The following is a 12,901-nucleotide window of genomic DNA, read 5'->3' as shown; positions in this document are numbered from 1 at the left end:
ACCACCATTCTTCTACGGGGTTCACTCCATTTGAAGCTTTATATGGGTATCCTCCCCCTAGGCTGTTATCCTTTGTTTCAGGTACTACAGCCAATGCAGCAGTTGGCAGTCAATTAAAGAGCAGGCAACAAATTATTCAGCTATTGAAGGAAAATTTGCAGAAAGCACAAAGTAGGATGAAACTTTATGCTGACAAACTCAGAACAGAGAGGAGTTTTGAGATAGGGGACTGGGTTTACCTACGCCTTTAACCTTACCGTCAGAAATCAATGGCCCTGCGCAGAAATCTGAAGCTTCCACCAGGTTCTTTGGTCCCTATCAGATCATTCAGAAAAATAGGATCAGTAGCACACAAGCTTGATCTACCCCCAGAATCGAAAATACATCTTGTATTTCATGTTTCATGCTTAAAGAAGAAATTGGGGCAACAGGTCTTACCTTTCCCTACTCTGCCACCATTTGATTGGCATGGGGAGTTGCGACCCGAACCTGAGGCCATCTTGGAGCGTCAGATGTGGAAGATTGGCTGCCGGCCCGCAACTGAGGTGCTGGTCCAATGATGTGGCGCACTAAGAGAAGATAACACTTGGGAACTTTTGTACAAATTGCAAGACACCTACCCACACCTTGTAGGCAAGGTGTTTTAAAGAAGGGGCATTTGTTATGTGCATCTCAGACATAACCGAACGGTTATGTTTGAGAGAGGAGGCAACAACTGCTAGAAGTTGCTAGGGTTGGAGAAGAGAAACGAAGGCTTGTAGATAGATGTTTTTGGAAAACACGTGGCATCCTCTCGTGCACTCAACGAGGAAGTGAAATACAGCTGGTGAGCATTTCACTAGGAGGTGGATTACAGCTGACGTGGATTGGATGCTTGGATTACAGTTGGTGAAGCTAACCGGTGCGTTTTGGGGAAGGGGATATCACGCACGTTGCTATTATACAGGAACGTGCATGGGCCGAAAATTCAGCCTGAATTTTAGGGCTGGATTTGTTACTTGTCTTTTTGTTTGGGCTTTAAGTAGTTTTACTAAGCCATGTAATAATCCATTGAAAGTTTTAGCCTGTTTGTTCTTTGTGACTTGGAAGACCCTGGGCTTCTCGAATTGCTCAGACCTATGTTCCTTTGATCCATTCAATATAGCTACGGCAGTTGTTCTACCCATTCCTATTCATACATCATTTCCTAATTACCATTCTAAACAATCAACCATTCATATAACTACCTTTGCATTACAACATAAATTACAGTAAAAGATATTAAGTTCTTTACAAGGGCCTTTTGTTATTTGCTTGCTTGTTGACATATAGAAATGTGTACCACAAGAATACAAGGTTCTTTCTCCCATTAAGTATTAAAAGGAATGAATGAGGGATTTATCAGTCTGTCTCTCATCTCTCTTATCTGTCTTATTCACAAATGAACAAACAAAATATCCATCTTCCATTCTTATAGCCTGTTCTGCCTTCTGTTCTTATTGTTATTGTGTCTCCTTTCAAATCTTAGTTTTCTGCAAGATTTGGCATCTCAGTTTTGTTTTCAACCTCTGGGTTATGTGCGAATTTCGATCCAAGCTTTGATCTTTTTATAAAAGGTTAAATACTCCACAGATTTGGACTAGAATCAAATAGCCGGCTTCATTTTAAAAAGTGTCACAAATGGTACCTGTCTTTAATAAAAAATTAAGTTGATACTTTTGTCTGGATTCCATCCATTTTTTTAACGACAGTCCATGTCACCTCGCTTAAAATGCTGACACTTATCTTGAATCTTACATAGCGGTGTATCACAGGTGATACTAATGCTTTTACTGTCATGTAAACAAAAAAATTATTAAAAAATTATATTTTTTCTTAAAAAAAAATTAAGAGGTAAATACCGGGTGGCTCGAATCACCCCCTATAGGCTATTGCCAAACAATGGGTGGCCAAACCACCCCCAAGGCCAAAATGGGTGTGGCCAGCCACCCCATGGCCGAACGGGGGTGGCCGAAACCACCCGCAAATGCCTTGAGGGTGGCCTAGCTACCTAAGACCAATGGGTATGGGGGTGCTTCGGCCACCCCCAAGAGCCAATCCTCACAATATATATATATATATATATATATATATATATATATATATATATATATATATATTTCGCTTTGGCCTTTTGGGGGTGGTTTCGATCACCCCCATTTTGGCTATGGAGTGGTTGGCCACCCCCAATATTTTTCTCCTAATTTTTTTTTAATAAAAGAAGTAATTTTTTAATAATTTTTTTGTCTAAGTAATAGTAAAAGCATGGACATCACCTATGATACACCGTCACAAAGGATTTGAGACAAGTGTCAGTATTTTAAGCAGGGTGACGTAGACTGCCATTAAAAAAATGGACGTACAGAATCCAGACAGAAATTTCAACTAGGTTTTCTTATTAAAGATAGGTACCATCCATGACATTTTTTGAAACCGAGATAACTATTTAATTCCGGTCCAAACCACAAGTACCTGTGAAGCATTTAACCTTTTTCAATTTGGTGTGGGTTTTGGATCTTGTTATACGAGTTTGTCTTTTTCAAGTTTTATTAATTCTAGTTTGAGAAAGCCTACGGCTTCGTTATACAAATTTCTATCCAAATCACCAGTAATTGATGCCCTTGATGCCTATGAGTGAGTGAGAGTGGACAACTCTACCTAGACAAAAAATTTTAAATAAATAATTAATTATTTAGACAAAGGTCGAGAGGGGGTTTCCTTGCTGGCTCTGCCCCTGGATTTGGTGACTGTTGTGGCGCCATGTTACGTACTAGATGGGACAAAGGATGAGAACAAAAGAGCTAGCTCGATCACAAGCAGTCATGTGTATTTGTTATTTATTTGGTTATTATGTATCTTTGTTATTTAGTTATTATTTATCTATTTGAGCGTTAAGTAGGTAATAAAGGGATAGTATGTAATCCCTAAGCAGTTGTGTATTATCTTTATTAATAATTATTAATAATAGGATATTTATAGGATACATCTCTATGATCGAGAGTAGTTTATATTTATCACATTTCTTTGTAACTCTATATAAATCTATTGGGTTGACGAATAAATTAGCAAAAATTATTATTATTAAGCTCTTAAGTTGATTTAGGAGGTATTAAGGTTCTTCAAACTACCTTTATTTATCTATTACATGGTTAGGCACGTAACACGCCGCCCTTTCCTCTTTTTTATTGTGTGGGGGCTAACATCAACAACACCAACTACATACTTGCTAGTAACAATAATAATTTTTTACATGAATATAAAATGCTTATAACCATTATCGAACAAAAGTGTGATTCAAAAACTAAAATGTGAATATATATATATATATATATATATATATATATATAAAACACATAACCATTAATGAATTTTATCCTGATTTAGCAAAATTATCATTTCACTAGTATCAAGAAAAAATACACTAATCTTGAGCTTCTTTCTTTATAAAAGCTCAAACTAATTTTTACATACAATATAAAAGTTTATTGACATGGGCTTTAATTATAGGAAACGACATTCTTATAGCAATTAGCGGCTTATGAGACGTTGCATTCTATGCAAACGCGTCATTGGGGGAAAACAAGGTATGTTCCTATGAAACTAAATATGAGCAAGGCATATGACATGGTTGAATGGAGTTTTTCGGATGCGGTGATGAGGAGGATGGGGTTTGCACCAAAATGGAGGGAGTTAATCATGCAGTGTCTCAAATCAGTCCAGTTCTCCATACTCCTCAATGGGCAACAAACTAACCAATTCCAGCCTGCTAGAGGGATCCGTCAAGGAGATCAATTATCTTTCATCGTACCTGTTTATTATATGTGTTTAAGCCCTTAGCACAATGCTGTACAAATCCAAATAATCGGGTTGGCTCACAAGGCATCTGTCATCTCTTAAGGGACCTCATGTTTACATCATCTATTTTTTGCGGATGACAGCTTATTGTTTTGCAGGGCTACTTCAAGGGATTGGGAACGTTTGTCCCAACTTCTGGAGCAATATGCGAAGGCCTCTGAACAACAGCTGAATAAAGAAAAAACATCTATTTTCTTTAGCCGTAACACAAGTCAAGAGGCTTGTGATTGTGTTCTTTAGTTATCAGGTGTTCCCAGCACTCAGAGATATGACAAATATTTTGGGCTACCTGCTCTAGTAGGCAAATCTAGGATGAGTGAATTCAAGAGCATTAAGGACAGGATTTGAAAAGGACTACATGACTGGAAGAACAAATTTATGTCCCATGCTGGGTAAGGAGATTCTTCTTAAGGTGGTGATTCAGGCTATCCCGACTTACATAATGAGCGCCTTCCTTCTTCTTGTGGGGCTGAGTACGGAAATTAATTCTTTGATGGAACGATTTTTTTTGGGGGGGGGAGGGGGGGGGGGGTTTCTCAAAACCAAGGGAGGTATAGGTTTTCGTGATTTGAGGTGCTTTAACCGAGTGATGTTAGCTAAGCAGGGATAGCGGCTAATTCATAATCCCACTAGTTTGGCAAGGCAGATTTTAAAAGCAAAATATTATCCTAGGCGCTCTTTTTAGGAAGCTACAATAGGACGACGTCCTTCATTTGCATGGCGTAACATTTTATCCTCTCAAGAGCTTTTGAATGAGGGTCTGTTATGGTAGATTGGAAATGGGAACTCAGTGAAGATTTGGGGGGACAAGTAGTTACCTTCTCCAATGACGTATGCAGTCCAATCACCTCGGACGATGCTTCCTATGGATGCTACAGTGAGTGCTGTTATTGATCCTGATTCGAGGTGGTGGAATGTTCCTCTCATCTATTCCATGTTTAGTAAGGAGGAAGCCGATTGCATAACTGTTATTCATCTTAGTAGATATGGTCAACCGGATTTGCAAATATGGAGGGGGACATCAACAGGTGAGTTCAAGGTTCGAAGCGCTTATCATTTGGAGAAAGATAGTAAAGAGGTTGATCAGGGGGAAAGTTCTCACAATTCAAATTCCTATTCATTGTGGAAAACTATATGGGGAATGCATGTTCCAAATCCGGTCAAAATGTTTTTGTGGAGATCTTGTCACAATATTCTTCCCACAAAAGATAATCTGCAGAAGAAAGGTATTGTCTTAGATTCATCATGTATTTTTTGTAATTATGCACAGGAGACTGCTCAGCATGTCCTTTGGGACTGTCCCTCGGCTTCGGATGTGCGGGGAGATTGTGACTGTAAAATTCAGTAGAGTGTTGTGTCTAGGAATTCCTTTGTTGAGGTGATCGAACATCTGATTGAGAGCTGCACAAATGAGGAATTTGATAGGCATGCAGAAGTGGCACGCATAATTTGGTTTAGGCAAAACTCAGCTGTTCATGGTGGAGAGTTCAATCACCCTAACGAAATTATAATTTCAGCTACCAAATTCATAGAAGGTTATCGAGCAGCTATGGAAATCAAACGAGTTGTGGGGGCTCCAGTTGACAATTTGCTGGGCCCGCCTGACGTGGTCCGATGGAAACCACCTCCTCCTGGTACTCTTAAAACAAACTGGGATGCTGCTTTGAATTCAACATCTAGAAAGATGGGATGGGATTTATAGTACGAGATTCAAATGGAAGGGTCCATTCTACTAGTAGATTTTTTCTTGACACATGTATGGATCCAGTTGTGGCTGAATCTATTGCTGCTCTACGTGTTGTAAAGTATTGTCGCAACAGGGGTTTCTCAAATATTATTTTGGAAGGTGATTCGTTACAGGTGGTTCAATCCTTTTCTAAAACAGGATTTAATTGGACTCGGCATGGACAAATTGTGGAAGACATTAGAGAGATCATGTGGAGTTTTCAGGATTAGCGGATTGTTCACACCAAACGGGGCGGTGGCGAGGGGGTGGGGGGGTAACTTTGTTGCCCATATTCTTGCTCAAATGGATGTTCAATATGGTTCCACTAAAATATGGCTTGATTGTATTCCGGATTGTATCCAGGGGAGTCGGGGACTGTTTCTTCAAAGTCTAGGACTTTGTTTTTGTAGAGCGTTTTTTGCTATGTTAGTTTTTTGAATGAAATCAGATTTATTATTCAAAAAAAGATGCACAAATAGAGAATAAATAGGATTAAATCCTAATGGATTAGATTCATAATTAATGACAATCCTACTAAAGAAAGGACTAGGATTTCTAATTTTAAAATTACTAGTCAACATTGAGAAAATCCCAAAGGCTCATGTCAAAAGAGAAGTCAGCCAAGAAACTCGGATCATCCTCATCAAAAGTGTTCCAAACTTTTGCTTCTGGTTCTATTTTCTCGGCCGAAAGATCTCTGTCGGGCTCTTTATCTAACCCATTTACGGAGCATGTGGCTCTTTCATCATCTTCCTTGTCATCTAACAAGCTTTCCCACCACTTAATCCTACTTTCCGACGCTGGAGATATGTTGCTCACATTGTCCTCTGGTTTAAAGCTTTCTGTAGTTTTAGGTTTCCCACTTAACCAAGTCAATTTTTTGGAGAAAGTCCAAGGTCGAGGTTTTATCACATTCACTTTCACAATGCCTTGTCCTTTTTCTTTTGTGTCTTTGATGCTAGAAACTCCCTTCTTGCCTAGGTGTGTATTCCAAAAGTTCTTCACATCATTAGCAGTTCTTCCTGGAAGCCTACCAGCAATTAGTGACCATCTACACAAACAAAGAATATAAATGTCACCAAAATGTTCAATAAGTATATATTCAATTAACCCTTAAACCTGTCTACAAAAGAAGACCACATGCATTAGCATGCATAAAAAATAAGGGGAAAAAAAGAAAGAGAGCTAGAGAAAGTAGAAGGGTCAGACTTCGTTTGTTCTCATTAACAAAATTATATGTAATGTAATTAATTAGAATGAGCTTGAAGGAAAGTTTGGGATCCTTTCCATTCTCATTCACATTGAATAGAAGTTCTTCCTACCAAACTCTAATGCTCCGTTTGTTTCGGCGTAAAATGTTTTTTAGAAAATGATTTCGGCATTTTTCAGTGTTTAGAGAAGGCGAAAATAAATGATTTCCGTTTGACAAAAAATGCTTAGTAAATTTTGGAAAATGATTTATGCTTTTTAAAAGCGTAAATCATTTTCCTCAGATGACAGACGCATTCAACTCTTTTAAATGACGTAGTTGACCTTCATGCTCAAGCAGTTGACTATCGCCGGAAATTTGCTAGTGCTGGAATCCTACTATGTCCTGTCACTGTTGCCGGATTCTGGCCACCTTCGCCGGAATCCGACTAGCCCAGATACAAGCAAAACTAGCCAGAACGGTCGAATTTCGGCCAGCTAGCCAGAACGGCCAGATTTCAGCCAGTTGGTCGGGATCAGGCCATTACCTGGCCAGGACGACCAGATCCAGGTTAGCTGGTCGGGATTTGACCAGAACGACTGAATTCCTGCCAGATGGCCAGGATCCAGCCATTCCCTGGCCAGAATGGCTGAATCCCAACCATTTTGGCTAGATTCCTACAATTTTGGTCAGATTCCGACCATTTTGGCCCGAATTCGGCACAAATTGCTAGATTCCGGCCAACTTTGATTATGTCAAAATTGTCGAATTCCAGCATTTATTGTCAGAATCCGACAAAAGTAGCCGCAATCCGGTGAAACTGGCCGAAATCTTGCCGGTCAGTAACAGAATCTTGTCACCGGTGATTTTTCGCCGTTGATAATTTTTTCGTACGCACCAAACACTGAAAAATGTTTTCGATGGAAAATATTTTCCTGAAAAATAATTTTGTTAAAAATATTTTACGACGAAAATCATTTTACGTCAAAACAAACGGAACATAAAAGACTGTTTAAATTTAAACTGTTTCTCAGGCTTGCCCTCGAGCCTCTATCTAGGTATTGTGCATATATACTCACAAGTCACAAGTCACAAGCCACAAGCCACAAGCCACAAGCCACATTACTTAGCTATATAGTCAAACGAGTTTGAGCTCTATCTAAAGGTCTACTCAAACTATAATTTTTTTTTTTTATCTATTTATTATTTTTATATTAGTCAAAGCACAATTACAATTTATCCTACATATCCATTTCTAAATTACTAAAATAATTTTCTCGTCTTTGGATCTTTAAAACTAATAACACTAAAATAGTATATAAATTTGATTGCTTAAAAAACTATACATATGCATGGTGTAGTGACAGTGTACTTTGTGATTAGGTTAAAAAATAAAAAAAAAAAAAAAAAAAAAATTTAAAAAAAATAAAAAAAATAAAAAAAAAAAAAAAAACTAGCTCTACTGTAAGCAGACTGAGCTACATAACTCCAGCTGGATTTTTGTTTGATAAGTGTTTAGTTAAAAAGAAAGAAAAAAATAAGTCAGAAAAAAAGTAGGTTAAACAAAAAATTCAAGATACACCTAGAACAATCCCTAAGCACACCTAAACATCCCACCCCAAAAGGATTAGGGAATAAAACAAATAAGGAACCTCAGCTCCCACATCCTCTAGCTAGGAAACCAATAAATACAAACAACTGGAGCTGAATAGATTTAATCAAAGATAAATTCTACATGTACTCCCAAGTTGATACTCTTATGTGCATACTTGCTGGTGTAGCAATGAAAATTACCATTAGATTATGAATCCAATAGTGACTTTTTACTATTGACGAACGTCAATGAATATATACTTAAAAGTGTAGATTTGTGGAGTATGTATAGTATTTCTCTTGGTCAAATGGGCCTTAAGGGAACAACTCTGAAAAAGAAAAAACATACATTTGGTATACATGCCTATAGCTACTCTGGAAGCTAACAACACCTAGCTAGACGATCCATGCCCCTCTCTTCAAATAGAAAGTACCCTCTAGCTAAGAGTTAGAGGGTACAATATATTCCCAATAATTAACAGCATTTGCGACCAACCATTTTGGACAAAATTTTCATGCTTTAGGAAGGAAGGCACCTCGATCAAAGCTAGCCTTATGGTGGTTAGGTTAATTGCCCCTTTGCAGTTACCAAACCCTATAGAGATAGGAGAATGAAGGATCTTTAGAGGGTTTGGTACGGTGTGTTTCATAATTTGTACTTGTTTAAAATTTGTTTGCTTCTAAGTAGGGTGTATTTTCGTGGAGGTGTGTGTTCGGTTGTTGCTAGAGAGTCTTTAGTTTGATTTATTATTGGTTTGATGATGATTCTTGAGTTAGAAATTAAGTTTGAGTTTTTCGATGACATCCATTATTTCATTTTCCTTACCGTTTAAGAATAGATCTTCTACTATTTAAGGTGATAACATGAATATCTTTATTTTTTGGAGTAGTTTAAGAGAAGCTTTATGTTTTTGGAATTAAGAAAAGTTAGATTTTTGGTTACAAGATTTGGACTCTGGTGTTTTGTTTCTATTTGGTGCTTAGAGTAGTGGTAAAAAGTCTATTTGGGCCTTGGAACAAGCTTGGTAGGGTAATTAAAGGTAGAACCTTTTGGAGTTTTACGATTTCAATTCAGAGAACGTTCAAATGACCAAGAACCGAGCGATTAGTCAAAACATTTGAATGGCCCCTATACTGATCGAATGGTAAGTGTGGTAGATATAATGTCTAAAAGTTTATATTTTAGGATTTTAGTTGCGTTTTAGTTTAATCGTGCGACTAATAGTAGAACCTTTTGCAAGAAACAGAGTTAGAAAGTTTGAGGCCATGTAATAAGGGAATCTCTCCGAACAATGTGAGTAAAACTCATGTGAAAACCTTTTTATCAATCTTTGTAGCATGAATACTTTATTATCAAACATGCATACCTTATACTTACATGAAGTATAAATGGTGTGAAATCTATTTTGAGTAAATATATGCGGTATTTGGAAAAAAGAATGATTCGTCGAGTGAGTTTTGCAAGTTCATGCATGCAAAAGAAAATGATTGATGGCATCGTATGACATTGCTATCATCAGAAATATCAAAATAGCTACAAAACTTAGACATTAAAAAAAAATTAAAAAAAAAAAAAAAAAAAAAAAAAAAAAAAAAAAACAAAGAAGAAGAAGAAAAGAAAAGAAAAGAAGAAAAAGAAAAATACATGATCGAAGACCACAAAAAAAAACCTTCAAAACTTAATTGCAGTCCTAATTAAGACGCATATCATGAACATATTAGCTAGAGCTAGCCATGCATTAGAATACTAAAGATTCGTTTGGGTTTGCGATTTTAAAATGTACGATTTGAAAGTGTACGTTAAGAGATCGGACAGCTAAGCAAACAGGCTCTCTCGGGTTCAAGGGTGTCCAAATAGACAAATTAATGATATGTCCAGACAGTTGGAGTTCCAGGAACATCTTGTTAGCAAGGGTGTTCGGACGGTACTACCGATAGTGCAGATCTGGAATAGGTGCGTCCGGACGGAACAGATTTAAGTATGGACAAGATAGTCGGTTAGGGTTACGAAACCCTTGCTGCGTCCATGCACTCACTTATTGTATCCGAAAGTCAACAAATTTCCATTTAAATAACTACTTTCCCTCATACACAAAATTTTAGAAAATCTCCTAGAGAGTTTGTGAGAGATCAAGTCAAAGAGCTTTGTGTGATACTGCACAAGTCGCTTGAGAATGTACTCCAAGAAGATCTTTGTGTTGATATCTTAAAGTTTTAAAGAAGCCAACACGGTGCTGTGATTACACATTTTGAAGAGACAACAAGAAGTCTACAGTGGGAATTGGTAAGAATTCGGGACTATAAAAGAGTTTGAGTAGAGACATGTGAGGAGCGCGTCGTCTTACAACAGTAGTATATGGTAAAACTACCAGGAAGTAAGGTTTACGTATATGTTAATTAGTAGATATATAGTTCTTCAATATATTAGTGTAATTTTTAGTTTGGTTGTTTAATTATTTGGTTGCGTGTTGAGTCTACATTTGGTGGACGTACCGTTACAATATATCCCTATTGTTGTACCGGACTTTTCGACACGCATAGCATGAACAAACTGGAGCTAGCTAGCGTTGGATTAGAATACTAAGACAATCGCATATACACAGAATACTAAGAACAAGCTTGAGCACAAACCTAGCTTCTTTTCTCAAATCATTTGGCCACGCTCGGAACTGCCTTGGTTAAGATTAGTACTCTCTCTCTCTCTCTGATCTCATCCAGATATATAAAGATCGATATCAGTTCTCGATCGATCGGGAAAAGGAAAAAAGAAATTAGAAGCATCGAGTTATTCATTTGATGGTTTTATATATTTGCATCAGCTGCATGCATGTCTAACTACTGACCATCCATCCTGTATTAATATTATGATCAGTTGGAGTATTAATTGTGTTAACTGGACTTGCCTGTTGCCTAAGAGTTTATGGAGCCTGATAATTAGATCAACTTCATCTGCGGCGAAGCCTCCTCTCTTGATATTTGGCTTTAGGTAGTTCAACCACCTCATTCTACAGCTTTTCCGGCATCTATTTAACCCTGCAAATTGCATTATTGAAAACAGAACTTCCATTTTATTTCCTCGGATTAATGTTTAAGAGAGGAAAAAAAAAACATCAAATAAAAGAATGTTAAACAATTGCTCTCTCTCTCTCTCTCTCTCTCTCTCTCTCTCTCTCTCTCTCTCTCTCCCTGATCTCCATCCTGTACTACCTGCTCTGAGAGGAATTTGATGCCAGTTTCCTTCTCCATAGTTCTCAACGCACCGCCTCAGAAGGATATCTTCCTCTTCAGTCCATGCACCTTTTCGCACACTGAAAGAGCGCTCCATGGAGGGCCTATCGAAGAGTACTGGTCCTTCACTAAAAATGACTGAAAGTGCCAAAAAGCACGTTTGGCTTTCACTTACGTAGGCAAGAGTCCGAGACACTACCTTTATTTAGGTAGTACGCAAAAGGTAGGAGTCCAAGACTTCCAATATATAGACCATTTCCAATATCCACAAAATCCACGTGTTTCAAACCACACCACAAATTGTCCAAGGCTGAAGGCTTCCTATACATAGACCAACCAAGCCCACGCACCCCCCAAAAGAAAAAGTAGGGGAAATAATTTACGGCCCCCAAAAGTTGGGAAAAATATATATTATCCCTAATGAACACCCATTTTTTTAAAAAAAATAAAAAAAAAAAAAAAAAAAAAATCCTGTTAAGAGGAAAAATAATATGTTATTTGGGTCTTCCTATGTTTCAAAAAGTTAAAAGATACAGATTTAGATATCGGGCCTATTTCTCGCCTTTGGGCGTTAGATTTGTTACTAGTGCCCTGTTTGTAATGTTTTCTTCACTGGTTTGTACCCCTTTTGGGGAGTTGTTCTATCAGTTTGAATGGAAGAAGACAGCACTGTGTTCAAAAAAAAAAAAAAAAAAAAAATATGATATAATCCATTTTCTTCAATAAATTTATTGTCTTTGAAATTTTTATTTTCTTTTCCAATTTCAAGTTAGGAAAAAATATTGAAAAAGAAAAAGAAAGAAATATTCTCTTTAAACCTTTTTGGACCTTTTTCTTTTTGAGTGTAAATGTATTATAATCTATAAACCCAAGTAGATGATCACTACGGGATTCAATTCAAATTAAGTCTCTAATCTAACATACAAAATCAACACGTTAACTCAACTCTGATGATTTCTATTATTTTCTTCACATAGCTCAAGTATAATGTTTAAGAAAAAAGAAGAAGATAAAGTTATCTTTTAAACTCAACCTGAGAATTAAATGCTCTAAAGACATACCACAATTTAATAATTAAATTTAAAAATAAAGCCTTTGTGAAAAAAGAACACCGTACAAACTTCCTTGCGTAAAAAACACGGATTCAATTCAAAGTACATAATTTTTATTTTTTTGCTTTTCACATGGTCAAAGAATACTAGAATAGGTGACAATTTTACCAACGTGAAGGAAAACTTTGTCCAATGAATATTACTATATTCTAATATGTAAAATCAATTAGATGAAGAGAT

General features: G+C 37.0%; 1 protein-coding gene across 1 annotated transcript; it reads right to left on the bottom strand.

The window, feature by feature from the left end:
• Positions 1-6,169: 6,169 nt before the first annotated feature.
• LOC133860423 (transcription factor MYB114-like) lies at positions 6,170-11,706 on the bottom strand. The gene is made up of 3 exons (XM_062296034.1): positions 11,589-11,706; positions 11,285-11,414; positions 6,170-6,650 (listed from the first exon to the last, which is right to left on the bottom strand). The coding sequence occupies exons 1-3, from the start codon at positions 11,704-11,706 to the stop codon at positions 6,170-6,172; spliced, it is 729 nt and encodes a 242-aa protein (XP_062152018.1).
• Between the last annotated feature and the right edge of the window lie 1,195 nt (positions 11,707-12,901).

Source organism: Alnus glutinosa, chromosome 2, assembly GCF_958979055.1.
Source record: "Alnus glutinosa chromosome 2, dhAlnGlut1.1, whole genome shotgun sequence".
Taxonomy (NCBI): domain Eukaryota; kingdom Viridiplantae; phylum Streptophyta; class Magnoliopsida; order Fagales; family Betulaceae; genus Alnus; species Alnus glutinosa.
The sequence above is the reverse complement of the archived record's forward strand: the minus strand, read 5'-3'. Positions and strand labels throughout refer to the sequence as shown.

What these genes read in the sequence shown, in the direction of transcription:
- LOC133860423 (XM_062296034.1), bottom strand. Translation starts at nt 11,706, where the DNA reads ATGGAGCGCTCTTTCAGTGTGCGAAAAGGTGCATGGACTGAAGAGGAA. An exon ending in TCAAATTCCTCTCAGAGCAG is followed by an intron (nt 11,415 to 11,588) that starts GTAGTACAGGAT and finishes TGCAATTTGCAG; the next exon opens with GGTTAAATAGATGCCGGAAA. An exon ending in CATAAACTCTTAGGCAACAG is followed by an intron (nt 6,651 to 11,284) that starts GCAAGTCCAGTT and finishes TTGTTTGTGTAG; the next exon opens with ATGGTCACTAATTGCTGGTA.